The 25,282-nt window shown below is 42.2% G+C and overlaps 2 protein-coding genes across 2 annotated transcripts; both read left to right on the forward strand.

Annotated features, from left to right (window-relative positions):
* Positions 1–3,712: 3,712 nt before the first annotated feature.
* On the forward strand, positions 3,713–18,813 carry LOC119026238 (procollagen galactosyltransferase 1-like). The gene is made up of 12 exons (XM_037110448.1): positions 3,713–4,037; positions 8,091–8,201; positions 8,287–8,404; positions 9,872–10,006; positions 12,363–12,567; positions 12,676–12,795; positions 13,853–13,929; positions 14,022–14,128; positions 14,511–14,643; positions 15,455–15,582; positions 16,874–17,080; positions 17,165–18,813. The coding sequence occupies exons 1-12, from the start codon at positions 3,820–3,822 to the stop codon at positions 17,433–17,435; spliced, it is 1,830 nt and encodes a 609-aa protein (XP_036966343.1). The 5' UTR covers positions 3,713–3,819; the 3' UTR covers positions 17,436–18,813.
* Positions 18,814–23,510: 4,697 nt separating this feature from the next.
* On the forward strand, positions 23,511–24,637 carry LOC119018952 (nucleoredoxin-like protein 1). Its single transcript, XM_037097057.1, has 3 exons — positions 23,511–23,820; positions 23,933–24,022; positions 24,228–24,637. Exons 1-3 carry the CDS (start codon positions 23,522–23,524, stop codon positions 24,604–24,606), a joined length of 768 nt encoding a protein of 255 aa, XP_036952952.1. The 5' UTR covers positions 23,511–23,521; the 3' UTR covers positions 24,607–24,637.
* Positions 24,638–25,282: the final 645 nt, after the last annotated feature.

Genomic DNA, 25,282 nt, shown 5'->3' on the forward strand with positions numbered 1-25,282 from the left:
GAGCTGTCAAACAAAAGCTCATTGAATGGGTGATCCAATCAAACTCTTCTTCTTCTTCTTCACACCATCACAGATGTGTGTTTGTGTCTGTGAAGTCAGAAGAATAATAATAAGACTGTTTTCTTCATCTTGATCGGTTTCTTCTCACGCTGATGTTATAGTCTGTTCTACACCTGAGGCTCGACTTCACTCTGCAGGGAGTGGCCACACCCACCTCTGATAGATTTGCTTCTACTGTGGCTGGCAATACTTTGTTGAGAGGTGTATTGCCTTGGACCAAATCAGTTGTCAAAACAGGAGCACTGAGCAGTTATATGATTTGAAATCATTGTCCTTTATGTTTTTTAACCATTCTATCTTCTACTTTTCCATTTTAACATTTTAACAATTAAATATTTTAACCAGTTGTTGCCGTCAGTGAGCCCAAATTAAGATCTGAGGGATTTCATGATGATAATGAAATAAACAAACAAATAAACAAACAAAAAAAATCACAGAAGAAGTTATGAAAGAGGGGAAAGCCTTAATTTTGCTCTTATCTTTGAAACATTACAAATCAATCACTCTTTGGTTGAACTGCTGTCAACTCACATTCTGCTAGAGCCATAATATATTGATTATATATCTCAGATAGCATTACTTTGTTTTAAATGATCACATGACACAAATGTGTGAATCACTGTTCAGGAGTTAAATGTGATAAATAACGATTTGGTTAGTCTGGTACGGAGTGACAGCAGGAGGGGGGATCTTTTATAGCAAGGCCCCTCGGGCGACAGGAGGTGTTTTTATAGCTTCTTTAGACTACTTTATTATTTGACTGGCAGCTATACAATAGATAATTATGTGATGGTATGTGAAGTGCGTACCAGGCCCGGGGCAACAAATATTTTAATGAAAGCTCATGCCAGAGTTATAATACATGTGGATGCTCTTCTCTTAACCTTGTACGGGATATATAATCTGTGTCCATTTTTATCCAAAATTGATCACTTGTGCAAAGCTACACTCACTACATGCATACACTTTAATCAGGATGTCACACTGCGTTGCTATTTTTCTTTTTCTTACAATCAAGACCTGAGTAAAACATAAAATGGTAATAACACAGAAACATAAAAATGGAATGGGAAATCCTAATATGTGTCTGCCACATTTTCAAGAGTGTAGTGTCCTATAAATATGCTGCCTGCTGTGCATGTTTTTGTGTTTTCTTTCCTGCCACTGCAGTCCACACTTCTCCCTGTCAGTCCCAGACACTCCTGCAGCTCCAGCGCCAGTTTCTCCAAGCCAGTTAACCACAATATGATATCTCCTGCTGACTGGGGGGTGCCAGCAGAACTTCTGCCAAACCTGCAGAAGGCTCTACCCCAGGATCTGAAACACTCACACCAGGCACATGGTCTCACCAGGAGGACACTTCCTCACATCCTCATTGCTTGAAGCAGCAGAATATGTCTATGTCACTGAGCCATGAAGGGCTGCAGAACAACATCACAGAGTGAGGTAAAGTTTAGTTGAGTGCCGGTCATAACCTCCAAGATCAAGTCATTTTAAGAGGAAAAACTGGCAGCTATCTAGTGATACAGGCAGGCATTTTACTGTGCATTATAGTTTTGGAGTAGACATTCTTATCAGAAGAGAAAGATCTTCATTGCCTTCTCAAAGACAGAGAATGCAGACGTATTCTAGATGGTAAGGGGGAAATCGGTTTCTAAAATGAACTGTCCCTTTAAAGTAAAATTAAATTCCCTCAGCTTTTTACGGTATGTCCCACGTCTTATCAAACCACAACACCAGGGAAGAGGCTAAACAATGTTGTTCACCCTCGGTCAATGTCGCCTCTCACTCAATGTTATCAGGGGCGTCGGGATCTTCTCCAAGGTCCCATCTTATCTTTAACTCCAGGCTCCAGAGTCTCCCAACATAAAGCACAGCAAGCGGGAAGGACTCTGAAGAGTCCTCTCATGTTGATGTATAAACCAAACATTCCTTCAGGCGTCCAATACATTTTTAGCACAATGAGTCAGTGGACAGAAAATAAATCATCAGTCAATAGTGCAAGATGTTCATCAAGCAAAATGCCCAGAATGAGCTTATTGCAGCCTCTCACATGTGAATGCCTTACATATGACAAAACAAGTCATTTTATGTCTTTACTTTGGAAACTCGCATTTCCCAGTATTGTCTGACATTTCTGCTAAAAAAATTAATAATATAGTTAAAATAGTGCATAGATTAACCATCTTATGTCTCATAAAAGCATTAAACACAGTTACCTCGCTGTGCTGGTTTGAGCTACAAACAAAGTAGAATCAAGTTGGCTTTGTCATATCAAGTTTGAAAAGACTTGATATATAGTATTTATTTTACATGAGCTAAAGGTGCTATTTGTAAGAAAAGTAGATTTTTGAGACTCATTCCGAACTCTGAAAAAATAATGGACATGCTGGGATTGTATCGGGCTGTGATCTCAAATGAGACTCAATGAGACTCTTGATGAAACTTTTCTCACAAATAGGACCTTTAAGTGTACTTTTAACATGAATGATGCCTCTAAACAGTGGATCCCGACCTGGGGACCTCCAGTGTCCCAAGAAAAATCTCAACAGTCACAACATTTTTAGAGGCGACATTGTCTATGTATTGTGTTGCAGAGATCATGATCCCAGCATTTGAGTGGCTCCCCCCAGGATGTCAACTCATCTGCCTGGGCTGCAGACACAGAGAAGGGAAGCTACCTTTGTCCCCAACACTGGACAACACTGAAAGGGACAGTATTGTCTGTTGCCTCTATTGCATTTTTCACATTTGCATATTTGCAATAACTTGCTGCTGCCTCTTCATGCACAGCCAAAACCCACTGCAAAGCTACTTTGCTACTTTTTATTCTATCTGATATGACTTGTGTCTGTGTAACTGACATGCTGACTTCTCTGTAACTAACATGATGACTTGACTTAACTTAATGTGCTGACCTGTGTGTTTCTGGGTACAACTACTCCACTTGCCTTAAATTGCTCCCTGGAAACAAATAAAGTATTTTGAATTGAATTGAACTGAACTGAAGAGATCTACTTAAGTCCTTCCCCGAGCTCCCAGTCCCAACTTGCTAGCTGCATGGCCAACTGAGCCAACTAGCAAAGGGCAGCTACAGTCAGCAGCAATTAGTGGTTAGTCTGACGCTGCTGTTGTTTTGAGTATGAATATGACAATTTACATTTTGCACCTTTGAAGCAATAAAAAATGCACAGATGCGTCTATTTGTTTATTTGTTTGTTTTTTGCTTTGTTCTTGCAAAACTGCATGCTTGTATGTGTTAACCTCGCCTATGAAACAACGTGAGAATAGCATTATTTGACTGGGCCGCGCTCAGACACCCTTCAGTAGGGCAGTCTGTGAGATAAGTGATCGTCCAGGTTGCAGTTTATTGAACTTTGACACACCCCTCGCTCCTGTGCTTTCTGCAGCTGGATCTGCTCTTAAAGGGGAGGACAGCGCATCAGCAGGAGGGAGCCTAATGGTCTATGTGGTGCAGCGAGACATGACGTTTGATTTATCAAATACAATTAATCCTAAATACAAACGTGATGTGATAAGATTTTACTCATTTTCCCCATGCACACAAGGCACCGAAATGTGGGCCGATGGCTGCGTTTCGAGAACATTCCCTTTAACCCGGACCTGCCCCTTTAATTCAGCCAGCTCCTGCGCCATGTATCCACTGTCGGCAAAACACAACAGCGGGACCCTCAGCCTTGTACATCCTCTGTGCCCTTCTCTGTCCGCCGCGTCACCACCGAGTTTCTCTCCCCTGCCATGCCCCGGGTCACCTCGCTGCTGCCCGCCCTGCTGTTCGTTCTCCTGCCGGGCCCGAGCCGGGGATATTTCCCCGAGGAGCGCTGGAGCCCCGAGTCTCCGCTCCTCGCTCCTCGGGTCGTCATCGCGCTGGTCTGCCGCAACTCGGCGCACTCTCTGCCGCTGTTCCTCGGAACCATCGAGCGCCTCGACTACCCGAAGGACCGCATCGCGCTGTGGTGAGTGTCGACTCTTCAGAAGAGGAGGGAAACTTTCACAGTAGTTTTTATTTTGGCACTCAAGTGAGTTTCAGCGTCAGTGTGAGCCCGTTATCGGTCACCGGGGACACGTCGAGCCCGTGTTGGACACAGAGATGAACTGAGTGTTGGCGAGGTGGGGCTGCTGTGTTATTGCTCAGATGTAGGTAAAGTCACAAGAGTTTTATCTCCACACCTAACAACTCAAGTCAGCGGTGAAGTGAGTGTGAATGGCTCCACACGCACCGGGGTGTCGTATGGTTTTGACCCCGGCGGCGGGGCGCGCAGGGCGGGTTGCACCAGCAGAGTCGTGGCCAGTAAAAGTTCCATTCAGTCATAGATCCTCTCTCTCATCGCCCCTCCGGTTTCTCCCCCTCTACCTCCTCTACCCCCTCCCTCCCTCCCTTCCTTTTTCTTTCCCCTCCCTCTTCTCATCCACATCTTGACTGGAAACAAACTCAGTCTTGTACAAAATGTCTTAAATCCACGCACACTGAACAGTTTAATAACCTCTAAAGACTTCCCTCTGTGACCTGAGGCTCACTTCCCTCTCTGTCATGAAACCCTCACTTTGCCTCCCACATTATTGTTGTCTCCGGCACTTCGCACTTCCTCTTCTCAGTTTGATCCACTGCCAGCAGTTCTGTTTTTAAAGATCAAGTTAATCTTTTCATCAGCATTCACACATGACAGGTCAGATTATAGTCTTTGCAAACCCAGTGATAGATAAAGTCACTATCCTGGAGCAGAGTGATGTTGTGTCTGACTGTGTGAGTCTGGATGCAGATTAAACATCATTCACTTCTATGTGTTGGTTGTTTGATCCTAAAAAAACAGGGTGCCGTGCCTGATTGGAGAGTGAATGTCAAATTGAACTTTTTCAGTAGTAAGGAGTCAGAGCAAGGGATTCAAATGTCTGTGTGTCTCTTTATTAAACCAGCCCTGGTGCTGCTGAGTTTCCCCCTTGTGTCCGAGCCAGAAGCTTCTCCGTGCCTGAGTCCAACTGTGCCCATGTGGCAGCCAGAGCTCAGTAAATTCTGCATGGTTGCTTTGATCTACAGCGTATCTCTCCTCTCAGCGGAACAACGGCTATGAAAAGTTTTGAAATGCACCATGAAAGACATAAACTAAGCTGCCAGCCGGTCACCTGTCGCTACCTGCACTTAGAAGCCTGACAGGTTAAGATGGAGCACATTGCAAGTTGCAGCATGGACCCACACATGCAGACTGCCTTATGGCGTGTGCGTGTATGTGTGTGTGTGTGTCTTCTGCAAGATGAAAATGATGAGTCATCAAAATTTCACCCTTTTACTCAAGGCCCTTATCCTTTAAGCATGGTTTTATTGCTGGCATGCAAGCAATCTCAAATATTCACCCTTCATAAACCCCTTTCATATCACTCTGTCTGCTCATTCAAAACTCCACCGCAGTCAGAGAGAGAGAGAGAGAGAGAGAGAGAGAGAGAGAGAGAGAGAAGGGCAGGAGAGGATGGATGGGTGAGTCGGTCACATCACATGTAGGTGCTGGGACAGCACTGCGGTGTTAAAACGCCACAGACAGATGGCAAACTAACACCTGCAGCACGCCGACTGTCACTCAGTCCACAACAGGGCTGGGAGAAAAATCAATTTCTCCCATATTTACACATTCTCCCTTGCTCTCTCTCTCTCTCTCTCTCTCTCTCTCTCTCTCTCTCTCTCTCTCTCTCTCTCTCTCTCCCCTCGCTGACACACACTGAGATTTGTTATGATAACACAGACAGCAGACAAATGCCACTCCTCCCCTTCTCAGCCCCTATTGTCTGTCTTTGTTCTTCTCTGTCCACTATGACATTAGTGATGTGCTGCTCTGCTCGAAAAAAAATACCCTCAGGGATAAAACGACAAAAGTGGAGATGGATATATCATCACCATTATATCAGTATTCAGTATCATCTGATGTTTATGTTGAGATGACAGTGTGTATTGTTTTGATTTCAGCTTATTCGGTTGCCCTCAAATATATTAAAAAACAACCTTAAACTGCAGCTTTAAGGCATTTACAGTTAGGTGATATCTGACTGTTCATCATGTTCACTTTCCACATTATTGAAAGTTCTGTCAAGCATTGATAAAGATCCATGCATTATAGCTTCATGCAATGATAACATATCAACTAATTGTTTTAGAATTGTGCTGCATACAGTATTTTCATTATTGATTAATCTCTCAGTCATGTTCTTGATTCAGCAATGACTGTTTCATCTAAAAAAAAAAATCAGAGGGAAGAGCTTATGTCCATTTACGTCTTTTAGAGCCAAAGATGACATTTGAAAGATGGTCTGAGCGATGCGCCAAACTGGATTTACCCCTAAACAAAACTGAAAAAAAACCCAGCAAATTCACACATTTCAGAAGCTGTAAGATTGAAATGTTTTGCATATTTGCTTGATAAACTACTTGAAAATATTGACCGCTTCTTTCCTCTGCCAAGGATGTTGCATTTTCGCCCTTGTCTATTTGTTAGTTTGTCAGCAGGATTACACAAAAACCGCTGAACAGATATCCACAAAACTTGGAGGGAGGAAGTGTCTCGGCCCAAATTAGATCCAATTAACTTTTGGTGCTGATCCAGATAAAGGGGCGGATCCAGGATTTTTTTTTTTGCCTCTTTGTTTAACATTGCTATATAAGGCAATATTCACCAATTCCACTAATTTCCCAGGCAATAATACATGGATGTTGATGCAGATAATAGTCATTCAAATAAAAGTCTGGATCCAGCAAATAAACTATATTTTTATTGAAATTGAATAAGGCGTGATTGAATTGAATAATTGAAGCCAGTAAACTCTTGTTTAGTTGCTACTCTGAGGAAAACAGAAAGCAATTTGGATGCCATTTCAACTGTGGCACGGCTGATAGTGCCACATGAAAAACCTTGGGTTGTATCTTTATCCACTTTCATTTTGTTTTTCTTTATAAACCATTTCGCATGTTAAATTTCCAGAAATCAATACTGTATACAGACTTATTCAGAAGTCTATTGCTAGCCTTGGGTTAAAGCAAAACTCTTGCCAAAATGCAACCTTGGTTTTTTTTGTGAATGTTTGTGAATGAGTCAGACCTTTGTATAAAAGCATAATTACAACAAAAGAGGCACTTTTAAGATTTACCACATTTTAGTTTCAGGTCAAACTCGTTTTCAGTGGGAGTGCATGGTCACTTTTACCAATCACCAGGGTCTCTACACATGAACATGAGCACAGAGAACAACTCATAATTAACAACTCACGTTAGCAGTTGCTTGTTCCACTAGCCGCCGTTCTGCCAGTAGAGAAGTGTTGATTTTCGAATGTGACATAACTTGGTGGAGAGTTAATTTGGAGTGCAACTGTCTGCGAGTTCATGTGTAGAGACCCTGGTGATACTACGAGCAAAGTTTCATGTTGTGTCGAGCCTTCTTAGTGTTATAACATTTTTGATGCTATTGTAAAAGTGCCCATAACACTCCCACTGAAAATGAGTTTGACCCAAAAACAAAAATAAGGAAAATCTTAAAAGTGCCTCTTTCATCGTAATTATGCTTTTACATGTAGTTTTGACTTGGGTACATTCACCAAAAAAAAGCCTAGGTTGCATTTTGGCGACAGTTTTGCTTTAATATTCAGTCTTGATCTAACACCAGTGGAAGCATTAATTATGAAGACATGAGCTCAGTGAACTAAACGAATGGGGCGGGCCAGGACCAGAAAATAATGGGGTTCCTCCTGTGAGAATGCAAGTGACAGAGTAATAACAGCTGTTGAATATTAATAAATAAGACATTTACGTGATGAAGAAATGAAGCCTATATCTACCTTTAAGCCAAAGAAACACTGGATCATCGAGAAGTATATCTTGCGTGGGCTCTTTCCATCTCTCTCTCATGACCTTTCTGTCTGTCTGGTCTTCCCTGTCTCTCTCTCTCTCTCTCTCTCTCTCTCTCTCTCTCTCTCTCTCTCTCTCTCTCTCTCTCTCTCTGTCTCCCCCTCTGCTGTCTTTCATCCTCCCACAGGGTGGCGACAGATCACAACATTGATAACACTTCAGCAATCCTGAGAGATTGGCTTATCAAGGTGCAGAATGACTATCACTATGTGGAGTGGAGACCCGATGATGAAAGCAGGTAATTTGTTTGTGTGTGTATGTGTGTGTGTGTGTGTGTGTGTCTAAGCAGATTATCCTAATGGGTCTGTCTGTGCATATCTCAGTGCGTTTTCAGACGAGGTGGGGCCTAAGCACTGGAATAATCTCCGTTATGAACATGTAATGAAGCTCCGCCAGGCAGCGCTGGACACCGCCCGTGAGATCTGGGCCGACTACCTCCTGGTAGGTTATCATCCTCTCAACAGCTTCATGAGCTTTTTCTTATTATGTACTGGCAGCGATGTCTCTGACTCTGGGTCAGATGCGCGGGGCGATGTGTGGAAGGAAGGAAGCTGATTCATCCATCATCTACGCCGGCTTAGACCTGCTGAGGGCAACAGGGTGAAAATAAAAAGAATATGGATGAGAAAGCAAAGCTCAGACATTTATAGAAAAAAAAGACATTAAACTGCTTATTTATCAAGCGTTTTTGTATTGGAGAGCTGTGACACACTCCCCGAGATGAGCTTTGTGTTATTATTGATTGCCATTTTGTTGCAGCGCCATGAAAGTAATGGAGAAGGTGGAGGCAATGAACTCCGCAGTGTTGATGAGGTGGAGATCAAGTATTTGTCTATTGTCAAGTTAACCCCTGATCAGATCATTTTTGTACCAGTGAGTGAAGCCCAAATTCTGTTGCTATGGTTACCTGCATTTTAATATAACATGTTCACTGATTCAGAGATCATTAAAATGTTTTCCTTAAGCTTTAAAGCCCCGGAAAAGCCAGTGAGAAGGCCTTGAGCTGGGATTTTACGTTTTTGCAGATCGACTTTGATGTGTAGCTAAGGTGTTGATTTAAACAGCGTTGAGGTGTGTCGATTTTGATAACACCTGCCGGCCAGTCAGAAGTGATTCTGTTTTTCCCATGGCCTTGATTGGTAAAGAGGAGGTGTATGTCTGCTGCTGACATAGATGTTTTTTACAATCATAACTAGCTCACATAAAGCATTTATAAACATTCCTTAATTTTGGTTACTACAGAATGTCTCTCTTTTTATATTTACAATATTAATGAAGTAATAATAACTTAGAAGTATCAGTCTTTTCCATAACTGAACAAACAAGCTGTTCTCAGAGGAAAATAAGGTCCCAGAACACTGTTTGAAAGCTAGAAAGGTGGCGGGCTTTCAAGAAAAGTTTTCTGATGGCAGCTTTTTAAATGTGTATATTTCCTGGTTTCTTTCCTTCTCTGTGACATTAAATAGAATATCTTTGGGTTGTGGACAAGACAGAACATTTGGAAATGTCAATTTGGCCTTTGGGAGACGCTGACGGCAACATTTTACACCATTTTCTGACATTTTACAGACCCAGAAAATAAGTGGTGACTTGAGAAAACAATCAACAGATTGATCATCAGTGAAAAAAATTGTTAGTTGCAGCCAGACAAGGATGAAATGTTTTGGCTTCAAAGAATCCTTGTTCTCTGGACACGGACCAGTGTTTGTTGTAAACACGCCAGCCTCCTGCAGTCTGTTGGATGGGACATGAAACAGGCCAGGAAGGAGCTGCTTATGCTCACCGTGCTCTGTGATCGCACCGTGTTGATGTGGCCCAATCAATCATTTAGTGGCAGCGGGTGACATTTTGTGTGCACGTTTTGTGCGTGGTTGTTGTCAATATCATGCCCTTCTATTCCGTCTGCAGTTGGCTGACTGTGACAACCTGCTCACCAATCCGGATGTGTTGAAGAAGCTGATGAGCGAGAACAAGACCATCGTGGCGCCCATGCTGGAGTCCAGAGCTGCCTACTCCAACTTCTGGTGTGGCATGACTTCACAGGTAGTACTGCATATATCAGATTAAATATTTAAAATGATTACCACACCCAGTCAGAAGCACCTGTGAGGCTACTATACAAATATTATGCAGGGAAATTAAATGATGAGTTGCATGTTAGTACAGCTCTAGAAATATAAAACATGTGACCACCAACCACCACATGTTTCACTCCAATACATAAACAGACTGTGGAGGTTATTTATCATGAGAAGCTGCTTCATAGTAGGTTTTCATTTTTGTTTTGGGTTTGTTTTTTTAACATCTTTGACAAATAATGCAGAACATCTCTTCATAACACAGAAACACAGAATACAGAATCTTTTTTCCAATGCACAAGGAATTAAAATGTGTGCAATTAGCTCATCTAGGAAACACTTTAACTTGAAGGTGTAGGAGAAAGTGTTTCCCTCAGATTACTCTGTTGATGTGTAAATGATTTGTCCCGCAGGTAACTGAAACCTAACCGATCTGTTATGACACAATATTTAGTTTTAATGAAGGTTCGTGATATGAGTGGAATGTGTTGCTCGTGCGCAGACAACCCACACAGCTCATTATGTTTTATTTGCTCAACCTTCTGAGTTGGGCTTGGCGATATGAATTTATCATATATTCGTATTGCAGAATTTAGCTTGATATTTTGAAATCTCCTCAAACATACTTATAAATGCTCCGACCGAACGACACGATCAATGATCACAGTACTTTTAAGCAAATACCTCAATATCGATATTGCTGATGACTTACAAAATATTAGTACGAAGAGATGTTTAATAAATAATCATCAGTAAGGTGGATATGATGACTAAAGCCCTATTTGCATGGGAATACTTTTACTAGCAGGCTTGATGGGATTTATAAATAACCCTCCCCATGTTTGTTAGTACTTGAGCAGCAGGGGTGGACAATAAAAGGGCACCGGCTATATGCGGTGGGTCACCAGTGTGCGCAAAGTACATATATAGTGAAATGGAAGGGTACCCAAGAGGGCCCTTGATCATGTTTTAGCTACCATTGGGGCATCCAAGAAGGAACTTTCACAGCGTTTTTTCGAACATGGGGGAATCAGGGTCCACCAGTGATGTGGCATTTGCATAGAATAAGTGAAGTCTGTATTTTACTGACGTTATATCCCGGTAGCTCTGTGCAACATCAACTTTCAGAAATGAACTGTCTGTTCTTCGGCAGCCACATCATTTATATAGCTTTTCCAGTTCTCTGCAGGCATTTGAAGCATAAATGCACATTTTGCAGCTCATTTAGATAAAGTAAAATACACCTCATGGCTGTACTTGAATATGACAACCTTTCATTGCTCCCAACCTTCTCTGTTATCACTTTTAAATGTCACTACAGCCGATCTCATAGCTCAGCTGTTGTCTGCTGTTAAACATATTATGAGACACGATCACATTTAATATTTTAGTACTTGTTCAGTTGTCTGATAACAGAAAGATGCTGATTCACACCAGACTGATATTATCATTATACTTAATCATTAGAGGTCCCCACATAATAGTCCCCTGTGAATAGGGCGTTAGTGGGTAGAGGCTGGTATAAAACAAGTAAAACATACTTCTCAGTCTGTTATTCCTGCTTTATCAGATACTCCTGCTGTCTGTGCTGCTGGTAAGAAATATTCTAACTTAAGGCCTCTTTTAAAATTGATGTGTCTCATACCCCATTATTTGTATCATTCAGCAGCAGTGTGGAAATGGAGGAGGTTTATTTGATATGCAGACTCTCATTTTCCTAAAGTTGCACATCTAATGTATCATGCGGCATTATGTATTTGCATGTCTTGGATACAGTTCTGTCTTTGATCTATTTCTGTCTAGACAGGATGCCTCTAAGTACTCATCGTTGCTTCTTTTCAAATTGGAGTAGACATATGGACATTGTCTATCCTCAAGCGCAAAATCAACCAACTCAAACCAAGAGTCCGTCTCTCTGATTCCTTCAAAGAACATTTCCTCTGTGACAGTGAATGGGCCTGTAGCCGAAAGGCGATAAGCACGTCAGTTAATGTCTTTTCTCTAAGTCAGTATTACTTAGTCTCAGACACTTTAGATATTTTTTTCACAATCAGGTTTTCATATTTCTTAGTAATTTAGGTATAAAATATAGTGTCAGAAATCTTCATTTTGGTGTTAAAAATGGACACATGGACGTACGTCACAGACTGGACAGCCAATTATCTCAATCAACTCAGATATCTCAGATCAAGCTTCCCCTGACATTTTGAGTCTTCCTCTAAGCTTTTTTTTCATTAGGAAACAAATTTGACTCAATAAAATCGTGTGTAACGGTACCGTGTGTGTGTGTGTGTGTGTGCGCACGCGCGCACTCCCTGCAGGGTTACTACAAGCGTACACCAGCTTACATGCCTATCCGTAAGAGGGAACGTCTTGGCTGTTTCGCTGTACCGATGGTCCACTCCACCTTCCTCGTGGACCTACAGAAGGAGGCCTCCCGTCAGCTGGCTTTCTATCCACCACACCCGGAGTACAGCTGGGCCCTGGATGACGTCATCGTCTTTGCCTACTCAGCTCGCATGGCAGGTGAGACAAATCCAACAAGACTTGTTACCTGACAGCTGGTTAAATGTCTTTCTAAGCATGTTTTGTAGGCATTCGTAAGCATGTTTTTCCTGTCTTTCATCTTCCCAGATGTTCAGATGTACCTGTGCAACAAAGAAACTTACGGGTATTTCCCCGTCCCAATGCCCTCCCATGCTAACTTGCAGGATGAGGCGGAGAGCTTCTTGCATACTCAGCTCGAGGTCATGGGTGAGTCAAGAGGCCAAAGAGCACTCAGAACGACTTCTTGGTGTGATTTCTTGGTGATCTACTGTTAATGCAAAGGGCAGTGAGTTTACTCATGATGAAGCATTCAAACAGACACTAGGCTGTGATTAGACCTGATTGTGTCTTTATGATGGAAGATTGTTGGTTTCAAATGGACTTTATCTCTCACTTGCAGCGACGTGTTGTGCTGAACTGCAGATTTTGCATTTGATGGATTTCTCCAGCATTTGTTTATCTAACTGGGTGTTTTTTTCTTCTGCTGTACCCATTATGAAAAGGTGCTCTTAGAGTTAACATATTATATGCCCCTGCCTTAAAACCAATTAGCTGGTTGCCATTAGATGCCATTAAATTCTACACAGCAGGCCTTAAGAAAGGTGAGGTGATAGAGTCCAAGAGGTGTGAACCTACAATGTGTCAGTAACATGCAAAGGAAATACAGTAATGAGCTATGTTAATATAATTCAGGGACTCCTAAAATAGTTGTCAGAATTATGGCAGGGTCTCACTGAATAACTGTCCTTTGTCACAGTTGTATCGTGATTTGACCTCAGTGTTGTCTTCTCCTATATTTAAAGGATGCAAGTTATAAATTTGCCAGACTGTTTCTACTTATTCTAATACTTGCCCTTTCCCACTTAGTCATTATATCCACATTATTGATTGATTATTTATTTCAAAAAATCTCTCTCATTTTTTTGTTAAAGTGCAGGTAGTCATGCCTGCAGTATTGCCATAAGCATTAGTAAGCAAGTATCAGGATGCAACAGTATTGCAATATAGCCTAAAAATATTGCCCTCTACTGTACTCTGAAACCCACATGATGAATACCTCTCATGTTAAAATAGTAATCACTATACATGTACTCATCTTGCTAAACTCGAGAGTGAAAAATCAAAGCAAAAGTTAAACCAACGTTCATTTTGGGAGCTCCGTGGAAATCTCCTGAGCACCCCTGGGCCACAGTTTGGGAACCCCTGTTTCACCACATTACTCATTCTCTTTGTAACCGTCTCCCCCTGTTTTTTTCTTTGAAAGTGAGAAATCCTCCATTGGAGCCCTCCAGCTTCCTGTCTCTTCCTCCCAAGCAGCCTAACAAGATGGGCTTTGATGAGGTACGCACACTCAACCACAAGCACGCACACACAAAAAACCACACAGAATAACGCACGCATGTGTGTGAGGTTGTGCATTTGTGTGCACCCAGGTGTTTATGATCAATCTGGTGCGGAGAGCTGACCGTCGTGAGCGAATGCTAAGAGCTCTGTACGAGCAGGAGCTCAGCTGTAAGGTTGTTGCCGCTGTGGATGGCAAGTACGTTTCTCATCTCCTTCCTCCCCCACTGCCTGTGTCTGCCTGATTTGTGCCTCTGCAACATGCCGCGTAGATTGATGTAGGGAGGCTGAGCTGAGACAAACAACCAGGTGAAGAGTAGCAGCTGCATGCTGCCATTTAAGGAGTCCCATAGTTTTAGCTCCTCTGTGAGGAAAATGTAGCTCCAATCCTGATCTCATCAGATTGCGTCATGTTTTACACACATTTACATATTTTCTAATATTACCTGATTTTCAAAAGGCTGTCGTAACACCTGCATGGCTTTTGTCACATTTGTATTGTACGTTTACATTCAAGGCCCACACCATACACACAATTTATTGTTTCTAATCTCTTTATTTGTCCCTTCCCTCTGTCTCAGAGCTCTCAACAAATCTGATATAGAGTCTATGGAGATTAAGATGCTGCCGGGATACAAGGACCCTTATCATGGTCGACCTCTCACTAAGGGTGAACTGGGTTGTTTCCTCTCTCATTACAACATCTGGAAGGAGGTGAGATGCTTGGACAGGCATCAGACCTCTGGGTCTGTCTGTACCTGGTACTAGGCCTGTCTCGATAATTACGATATTGACTTAACGTACATATTTTATCGACTTATCGATGTATATTATGTTCTGCATATGACCTTGGTCATTTTTGCTGACCTCAACATTGACTGTTTATCTCTCTCATGTAAACACATTCACCATATTTACACAAGGATGTCAGCAACATTTTATAAATGATTAATCAATCCATTGTTAAAATAATTGGCAAATCAGCTGATCATGAAAATAGACGTCTATTCCAATAAATGTCTGATAATTAACAATTAAGTTTTATTGCTCTTAGAAAAGTTGTACCTGCATTATTGTTTACTATCATCACACTGGTGGCATAAAATTATCCCTAAAGGACAAGATATGATTTAGTGTTATTATTTCTGGGATGATGTATCATCCAACAGCTTCTAAGGCTTCACAGTTTAGCTGCACCATTATTTTACAGGAAAAGGGTCACTCATGAGCACCATCAGAAGGGTTTAAATCAGCTCCACACAACTACCTCAATGAAGTTAACCCAACAATAGCAGAATTAAAGGAATGGAAAGTGATTTTTCTCAAAGTTTACACACAGTATAGCCACTTTTAATCTAAGAGCATGTGTACGGATGTTTTTACGCTGGTAAAAATTTTTAAACAAAGGACTATTATCAGTAAAGGATTTCAGCAACGTCTCCGTCATATTAATGCTCACACCAGCTCACCATCACCTCAGCAACACTGCAATGCACGGAATGTATGAGTGTGTTTCTGTGTGTAGATTCTAGATCGTGGTCTGAAGACATCCCTGGTCATCGAGGACGACCTCCGCTTCGAGGTGTTCTTCAAACGACGCCTGCAGACTCTGCTGCAGGAGGTGACGACACAAAAGCTGGACTGGGATCTAATGTGAGTGATGCTCCAGTGATTGAACGAAAACATGATGCAGTAAACAGAGAGGATTATCGTCCCCTTACAGTCAAATCCGTCCATCTGTCACACGCGATATGTCAGACAACACTAATCAGATGCAGGAAGCACTTGTGGGAATAATGCAACACTGAGCTGCTCCGGCATTTTCAGATTCACAGAGATTGATTGGTTTCATTCAAAAGCACACTTTTACCTTAGATGGCAAAATTGGTTATTTTCAGTACATCCAAAGCTTGATTGGGCATGAAAGTCTCCAATCATCAGTACAAAAATGACAACTGCAATAGAAAATCTCTTTTTTTTCCAAAGTCCAATGTATCTAAAAATGTGGGGGCTAGAACTGCAATACCCAAGGAACATTTTGAAAAGAAATTCTGACATACACCACTAATACCAAGCAGAGGCTAAAGATTACATAAATGATGCTGTAATACATTCAGAAGTTTACAGGCATGATATGCAGGATTTGTCAGTAGTCGTTGGTCAACACACCATTCAAAGATGGAGAGGCAAGATAGAGAGGTACATTGATATTTTGTGGGAATGCAGCCGACTTATCCACTGTGTGTGTGTGTGCGTGTGTGTGTGCGTGTGCATGTGCATGTGTGCATGCGTGACTCTGCCCCATCCTCAGTGACGCAGACTTGCAGCTCCTCATTAGAGCAGAGGACAGAGATGGAGTCGTGTAACCTAGCCACTATGTGTTTGTAGAGTCACAACCTCACACCTTGAGCGCTGTTACTGGCTGTGGCAAAACCTGCATGTGTTACCTTTAAATAGACTCAGTTTGGGGTTTTTGAGTAAATTTGGATGAATTCAGTAACAGAGGAAAGAGTTTTGTGTGTGACTGATATGTTTTTGAGTTAGTTACAACTCTGATTTTCCTCTTTGTCTGGCATCTTTTCTCCAGCAACAGTGGTGGAAGCTCTTGGAAATTTGATTTTTTCGAGCAATCCACTGTAGCAAACAGAATTAAAAAAACACGATTTATCAGAATTTAAGTTCATTCTGATGGCTATAACCTTAACATTTCTTTCCTTTTATGTGTGGTGATGCTGATGCTTTGTGGTGACACTCTTGTCTCAAGACTGACAGGAAGCCACACTTCCCCTCCTTTGTGGGAACTCCTGCTGCCACAACGCTAATAAAATAACGTCCACCGATTTACACTCTCTAGGTGTAGGTCTGAAGTTCTATAAATGCTGGTGAAACTAGGCTCCAATCTAAGTGCTTGGGATATATATTATCTTGTGTATCTTGAATACAGTTACATCGGGCGGAAGCGAATGCAGGTGGACCACCCAGAGACGTCTGTACCGAACATCCACAACTTGGTGGAGGCGGACTACTCCTACTGGACACTAGGCTACATGTTGTCATTACAGGGAGCCCAGAAGCTCCTCAGGGCCGACCCGATGAGCAAACTGCTTCCTGTCGATGAGTTCCTCCCTGTCATGTACAACAAACATCCAGTGTGAGTACAACCCATCCATCCCTTCATCCTCTTTTCTGTCCCTCTCATTAATCTAATCACGTCCCCGCTGCTCTCTCTCATCAGTTCAGAGTACATGGAGCACTTTGAGAGACGGGACCTGCGTGCGTTTTCTGCCGAGCCGCTTCTGGTGTATCCAACCCATTACACGGGAGACCCGGGCTACATCAGCGACACGGAAACCTCAGTGGTGTGGGACAACGAGACGGTCAAAACTGACTGGGACCGTGCCAAGTCAAGGAAGACTCAGGAGCAGGGGGAGCTGAGCTTTGAGGCCCAGAACTCTGACGTGCTGCAGTCTGAACTGGAGGACTGGAGCACACGAGACGAGCTGTGATGAAGAGGAGAGGACGGGAGGAAGAGGGACGGGAGAGAACTCCTGCGTACAGGGAGAAGGATAAAGGAGATAGAACAAAGCTGTGAGAGAGGGGGAGGTGGATGAGATGGAGGGAATGTGAAATAGAAGGGGAGGAAAGGCAGAGTAGATGAGGGACGGATGCTTTTCCTCAAACATTTCTCTCTCCGATATTTGATCTTTCTCTTAAGAGAGGAGGTTAGATGCAGAGTTAACTCTTGACGAGTCAGCTAGCAGCTTTTGTTTTATTTATTGCATCCAGCGCACATCCCTTGACCACAGCCTGGTCCAAAAATAGTTCTATTTTTTTAAATAAAATTTTGCCCCCACCACATTTATACATAAATTCCTGCTTTGTGTAATGAATTGGAAGAAGAGTCAGCATTTGGCTAAAATCTTAAATGAATTCTTGTTACGTTTCAACAACTTTGTTACCAAAACTTCACCTGATTGCATGTTAAAGCTGCAGTATGTTTTGTGTTTTAAATGGAAACTTCTAAAATATAAAAAAGATAATGTTGAGATTTTGTTCTTTTATGTACTCATAGTGGTTCCCAGCCTGTTTAGCCATTGACCCCTGCAGCGTCTACTACATCGTAACTAGAGCTGCAACAATCAGTTGATTAACCAATGTGTCGACTGAGCAATTGATCGTTTTAGTCTTTTTTAAGCAAAAATGTCAAATCATGAACGTGCTGAACAGTCTTTGGGTTCTGGGAAAATCTTAAAAGAGCATTTTTTGAATATTTTTTTTCACATTTTAAAAACTAAATGATTAATTGTGAAAATAATCAACAGATAAATGGATAACGAAAATCATAGTTTATAGTGATTGTTAATTGTAACCCTTTATCGGGAGTCGCATGTGTCTACTGGTCTGCAAAAGAGCCAGTTTTTAAACAAAAGCAAGGAAAATACTGTGTATCGAAGAAATCATCTCGTCACCTTTCATATGTATCTTGTGACATCCTGTGGGGGACCTGCCAGCCAGGTTGGGAACCACTGCTCCCTTCTTCCCTTTTTTGCTGATTAGTTAAGCTCAAGCCTATATGTTATTCAAGTAAGGTTGTTACTTAATAACTTGGCCTTTTATTTTTTAATCATGAATGTACTGGTGTTTTATTTTATCTGCTGTCAAACCGTGTAATAGTTTGACATCTTTAATATTTCGGTCAGTGTTTTCCCCTCACTACATATTGCAGTTTTAACCCAAACTTGCAGCTTTTGTTGCACTTTGTTGACAATCAGAAAAAAAACAAATGACTATAAGTTTTTAGTAACTTCTCATGGTTTGTCTTCTTTGTGTTTAAATTGTTTTCTTTTTTTAACCAAAGAATGAATAAAGACTTTTATAATGAAAGGCTGGTCGTGTTGTACTGCATTTAGCTCGGACTACGGGGGGATAAACCCCGGCACCCGTCCCTCAAACTACATGGTAGACTACAAATTGTGGGTTCGTTTCTAGTCGGAGCAACATTGGCTAAAACATCAAAATACACTCTGCGCTGTCTTCTTCTTCTTCTTCTTCTTTTTTGGCACACAGCAGTTTTATTTCAGCACAGACATGACTGTACTACAACCCAGTTGAGACCTGTCTTTTAATTAGAGCCTGCTGGTGTTTGCCAGCCCTGCCAGTGCATAATGGTCAGTTTGGGCTGCAAGCAGGCTGCCATTACTCCTCCTTCCTCTGTGTGTTTACACAGACGATCCCTCATTTACTGTTAGTTTTACAGTGAAGCAGGGTCATGCCTTACTGGTTGTTATACAGTTTCATGAAACTGACGACAGATTTCATTGAATTAGAAACAATATCACAGTCGAAATTATACTCAACAAAATAATTTTGTTAAAAACGTGTCTGGTGTGTATTTATTTTATGTACCCAATGAACTATTTGCACAACACTTGCCTTTATATTATATATTGCTTAGATTCAGAATTTCTTTTCCAAACTTCACAGTGCACCTTTAAAAGCCACTCTCACTCTTTGAGCTGTTTAGGCACATCAGTGCTTCAAGATAATTGCTAACATCAGCATGCTAACGTGCTTACAACTGTAATCAGTTTAGCTGGTAACATTTATAGCATGCTATAGCATGCTAACATTAGCACTACCACACGGTACAGCTGAGGCCAATGCGAACGCCAACCGCTATGCAGCGATAACAGGAGATAGAAATGTGCATCATGCATCAATATTCAGTAACATAAGAGTAAAAAAGAAAAATTGGCACATTTTCCCACCTGTGCCTAACAGAATAACAATAAAAATTATATACCAACTGTTGTATGATAAGCAGAAGTAAAAAATAAAGAAAAGGAACATTGCCTGTGACGTCAGAAGTTTCATATTGTGTCTGATATTTAAACAGTAGAATAGCAAATGATATTGAAAAGTGAAAAGTAATATAGCAAGTGATATTTGGTCATGCTGGACAAATTGTGATCTCAACCTGATGCTAGCACAAGATAATAAAAAAGTTAACGCGTCACCAAAGTTATTACATTTCATCCTGAGGAGATGCTGAAAGATGTTTCAGTCTCGTACAGACAGACAGCACATGTGACCGGCACGGCTGAAAAGCTTTAACGCGCGCTGTGTTTGCTCGAATGTCCAAAATATGTTTATCATGCCACTGTGTGTGTGTGTGTGTGCGCGCACGCTCACGTGCTTTGGCCGAGGTCTGTGTGACTCAGACTAATCCCATTAGATCTCTCTCTGCTCACCTCTATATTTACCTCACCCCTTCTCTGAGATTAAGCCAGGTATTTTCTGCAAGATCAATAGCCACTTTTCCTACAGTAGCCCCTGCTGGGGTTCTACTAGAACCAGGCTGGACTCGCACTATCGACTGCCTCAGTTCATTTCCTCGACGCTCCGCACCCTGGCTGTCAAATCACCTCGATAACTGGATGCAAAATAAATCATTAAAGAGCTCTGAGGGGTAAACGAGTGACTTCAGTAATTAGCATGGCCGCAACTTGCTGCAGCACCGATTGGCTGTGGAGGAGAGGCTGATGCATGTCGGGAGACGATGGACATAAAACATGTCTGTCGCTTTTTGTTTGTGTCCTGTCTGTCTTACTTTCCACCGTTTAACCTGCATGTCAGTCCTCTCCTTGCAATCCAATTTGCCCTGTTCCGTCACCCACCCTTTCCACCCCCCCTTCTTCTCCTTAAGTAATAAGATTGCTACTGTTGAGCTGGAGTTTAAGGACCACACACACACACACACACACACACACACACACACAGACACACAGACACACACACACACACAGACACACACACACCGGAACAACCTCTGACTCTGAATTACAGCGCTGCCACACCTCCAGCTATCTGTAATCTCCCTCAGCAGAACATAGAGTGCAGGGTGAAGAAATTACAGAGAGCAGGCTGAAGAGGCAGTGAAAGGTGTCACTAAAAAAACAAACTTCACAGGATTTAAAGGTAGAAAGAAAGCAAATCAAAGAAAAGAATACAATGGCTTGAAAGCGCGGAGAAGCTGGATATATTTCTTTTCTTGCAGGAGTCCAGGAGATTCAAGGTGAGGTAAATTACTTGTGGTGTATGCAGCTGCCACAGTGCGTCCAAAGATTGATGGCCTATTAAATTGGCTACTAACAAAACAAGGCAGTTTGGCTGGTATATATATCAGCTGCGATCGATCAGCTTCAAAAAAGGGAACTGGATGATTGTGAAATACCTTTTCCAAATGTAGGATTTAAGCTCTGACCTTTCTGGGCCTTCCAGTAAATCCTCTTCTTTTTTTTTTTCTTCAGGTAAGGTGCAACGCTGCTCAATTTCAAACATATTTCTTCTACATCAGCCTTGGAAGTTTCAGTCCAGAGCTGTAGTCTCAAATGGATCTGGCACAGCTCAGAGCCAGAGAGCCAAATCTAATTTGTGAGGTTATCGCTGTCAATTCACAGCCTGCAGCGACTGCTGTGACAGTGAAATACAGGCTGGCCGAGACAGATAAAGCACATTTCTGAGCTGTTAGGGCTGAACTTTATTTCTGTATCTGAAATTTATTTCTTATGTGGTGTTTTGTTCTGAGCCATAAGTCTGCTCTTGAAAAACGCCGTCCCATAAAAGGCTGATTCGTCCTGGTCAGCTGATCCTGGCTCGGCTGCTGTGTTGCGTTTAGATAATGATGACTTCTGTCCTCAAAACTGTCGTAGCTTAGAGACTGGGTGTCCTTTAGTAGGCCACAAAACAGAAATGAACAGTCAGTCAACAGGCAGGATCACTTTAAGATGCAAGAAGCACTTCTGGTGAAAGATAGCTGATTTGTTGAGTCTCGTCACCAGGTCACTGGTAGGTCAGGCTGGCCTCCAAACCAAACTTTCAATATGTGACAGCCTGGGAATGGACTCAACAATGAACTATCTTAGGAATTACAGCTTTAAAAGGGAACATCCACCCAAACTGTTGTTACCTTTTTTAATATAGAGATGAATACATTTCTGGGTTCAGTGATCAAAGGTCCAGTGTGCAGGATTAAAATGATGTTTTCATTAGTGCTTCATGGATAGTTCATAGAAGCCAAGAATCATTGTGTTTTTGTTATCATAGAATGAGTCTTTAAATCTTCAGAGGCTGCAGCTCCTCTTCCGCAGTCCGCCATGTTGCACCACTGTGTTTCTACAGTAGCCCAGAACGGACAAAAACACTGTCTCTAGAGAGAAACTTTCACATTCCTCATGTTTTTAATAAGCCACTGTAGGGGAGGTTGAGATGAAGGCTATTGCGACGGTTGCTATCTTCAGCCTCACCAGTAGATGCCATCAAATCCTTCACACTGGACCTTTAAAAACAAACCACGAGACTGTTAAAACATCATATAGCATATCAAATGCTCACATCAGTTTGTACAGTGTGTTGATTTTTATAGATCTCAGTTTGTAAAACCGGAGAAAGTGTTTCTCTTTTCATCACAGATGATTCAAGACATTGTCGCTGTTATAATGTAGACCACTTTTTGGATAATGTGCAGACCTGCTCCTGCAATCCAATGGAATTTAAGTTTTTCCCACATTTTAAATAAAATGACCAACAACAACATGTGACATCAGTCACTCAGGCATTTCTAGTCTCACTATTTTGCACCAGTGTGTAGCAATCACCAGCAGTAGTGATGTTTAACCCTTTATCAGGCACTCATTGAAATACTTGGTAATTCAAAATTTCAACCCTAGAGTGTCAGTGCAGGACACTGCAAGACATTTTAACTTTTGTGACATTTATAAACATATTAAATTATGATGTCAATCAAGTCATCAAGTCATCAAGATTGATGAAGTGACCATAAATGGTTCCTCACCTGTCTATCCATCCAAGGGGGCAATTACACTGACTTGTTTTCAAACATGCATTTGCCAGAAGTCTGTTTCCAGAGATTCCAATGCACACAAAAAAGGATGCATTTTGTCTAAACAGACGTGCTTTGTTCAGGATAAATACAGAGGAAAAAAAATAAGCAGGCTTTTATTCTGACTGATGGACTCCTACGTGAGAATTTCCCAAAGTCAGAACCGTTTTTGTTTTTGCAACATTTGAACAGAAATCATGACAGTTGTGGTGTTGCGTTTCCTTGCGCTGCCACTGTGGATCTGATTCAACCACTCCTACACAGTCCCGATGAGGCAGAGCTGTTCTGTGCTAAAACTCCTGATAAGCAGCGGTTGCGGATGTCTATTCAGTGTTGATTCTTGCCTTTTTATGTCTAGAAGAAACGCCAAAGATTTGAGGTTAAGTCTGACTTACTAACTAATGTAATGCAGCCACTCTGTCTTCTCTTCCTCCTACGGTGCAGTTGTTATCCCTCTTCTCAAATACAGCCATAGATCAAAGCCGTACGCAGCAACTTCACACTCATTCTTCTTGAGATGTTGAAAGTCATCGTGGGAAAAAACAGGAAATCACTAGTTAGCCTGCGGCTAATTTCCGGAGGCTGCGCTAAAAAATTTCAGATGATCACCTAATGATATCCAACAGTGTGGGAGAGCTTTAGGGTAGAGCCAGAGTGAATGTGGGCAATGAGGTGCACTATGACTGGATAATGATCCAACATGTGTATTTGAACGTCTTCCCCACAGAGGACCTTTCCCGTCCCTCTCCCATCATGGTGGACCTGTTCCTGAACCGAGTTCTGGTGGAGAACAACTGGGACCAGGATGAGCTCAACACGGAGCGCGAGATCACCGGGATCCTCGAAAACCGCATCGTGATGCTGTTCTTTGCGTCCGCTGAGTGCGACAAGTGCTGGGAGTTTTTGCCCGCTCTCAACGACTTTTTTAAGAGACTGAAAGATCCCGCGTACATCGAGTACCCCAAACTGCTCGCTCTCATCTACATCAGGTCTGTGGCTTTGCTTCTTTATCTCCTCGACGCACACATGTGGTCGCATAAACTCACAGTGGCACCGTTTCATCGTTCATAAGATTGTTCCATTTCCACATCCTCTCTCCAGCTTGGATCAATCAGAGGAGCAGCAGGAGAGATTCCTCAGAGAGATGCACAAAAAGGTTCTGTTTCTGGCCTTTGAGGACCCGTACAGGAAGTAGGTGGATGAAGAAAAGAAAGTCTTTGTATTTTGTGACTACACTTGTATGTTAAACCTTTTTGAATGTACGTTTCTAAAGCCGTATGAGAAAAAAAAAACAAAAACAAACAAAAAAAAAAACACAGAAGAGGTCCATTTCCAACATTTCATTCCATCTGATTCTACATGAATGGTTCGTGTGTGTGTCTCTTCTGTTTTTCAGAGAGCTGCAGGCCATGTTTAAGGTGAAGGACGTCCCCACAGTGGTGGTGCTTCGCCCCGATGGCTCCGTCATCTCCCCGAACGCTGTGCAGGACATCTGTCGTTTCGGAGCAGACCGTTTCCGAGACTGGCAGGAAGCAGCCGAGCTCGTTGAGAGGAGCTTCATGCTCAACGAGGAGTTCGACAACCTAAACCTGCGGAGCGCCACCGACCCTGTGAGGAGACTCAAGTACAAGACGGAGGACGACAAGAGGAAAACGAGATGGTGGAAGCCATGGGGGAAGGGCAAAGATAAAGATGAAGAGGAAAGAGGCAAAGATGGGTCGTGGGATACAAAGAGAAAGGAGGGAGATAAAGGAACGTGGAGGAGAATTATATAAACCCTCTGTCTTCATGGTCTTACAGCACAAATTCAAGCCCAAACACCTAATTCTTGGCTGCTGCTCTGCAGCCTCTTTACAGGCTCCATAAAACACACTCATTTTGTCTGGATGCAATGTAATGGACAGTAGAACTGTAAAGATTCCACATTGGAAAGAGCTCAATTATTGTTCGTAGCCAGAGGAGGCCAAATTTCTTGGCGCCTCCCTGCAGAGGTAACACAAAACTGTCCAAAATATCACCTCCAGAATCCTTATTTGAAGCAAAAAGTCGAATACTCAATATATGTGCATTAACAGTGGATTAAATGACGAAGTGTAGAGAGAGAGAAGGATTTAGCTTTGTGACGGACCCACCTGTGCAGGTCTTTTTTCACGTCTTTGAGCATCATGTTTTCAGGTACTTCAGGTCCTGTGATTCACATCCACCTCATTTCCAGCAGCATCAGGCAGCTGTCTTCAAGCTGCCCAGCAACAAATAGCAAACAGATAAGGTTAGCGACGACAGTGTGAAAACAGTCATATATCTGTGTGTCCCCTGTGCTTCAAGTGATATGGTTGGGATGACGCAAATATGTCGAATTTGCGTCATTCGTGTATGCAGGCCAGTTGGAAATATTCAACCTTTAGCGAAAAAGGGCTTGGCTGGGTGTTGGGACGGGGAGCGGCAGCTGAT

Source organism: Acanthopagrus latus, chromosome 1 (assembly GCF_904848185.1).
Source record: "Acanthopagrus latus isolate v.2019 chromosome 1, fAcaLat1.1, whole genome shotgun sequence".
NCBI lineage: Eukaryota > Metazoa > Chordata > Actinopteri > Spariformes > Sparidae > Acanthopagrus > Acanthopagrus latus.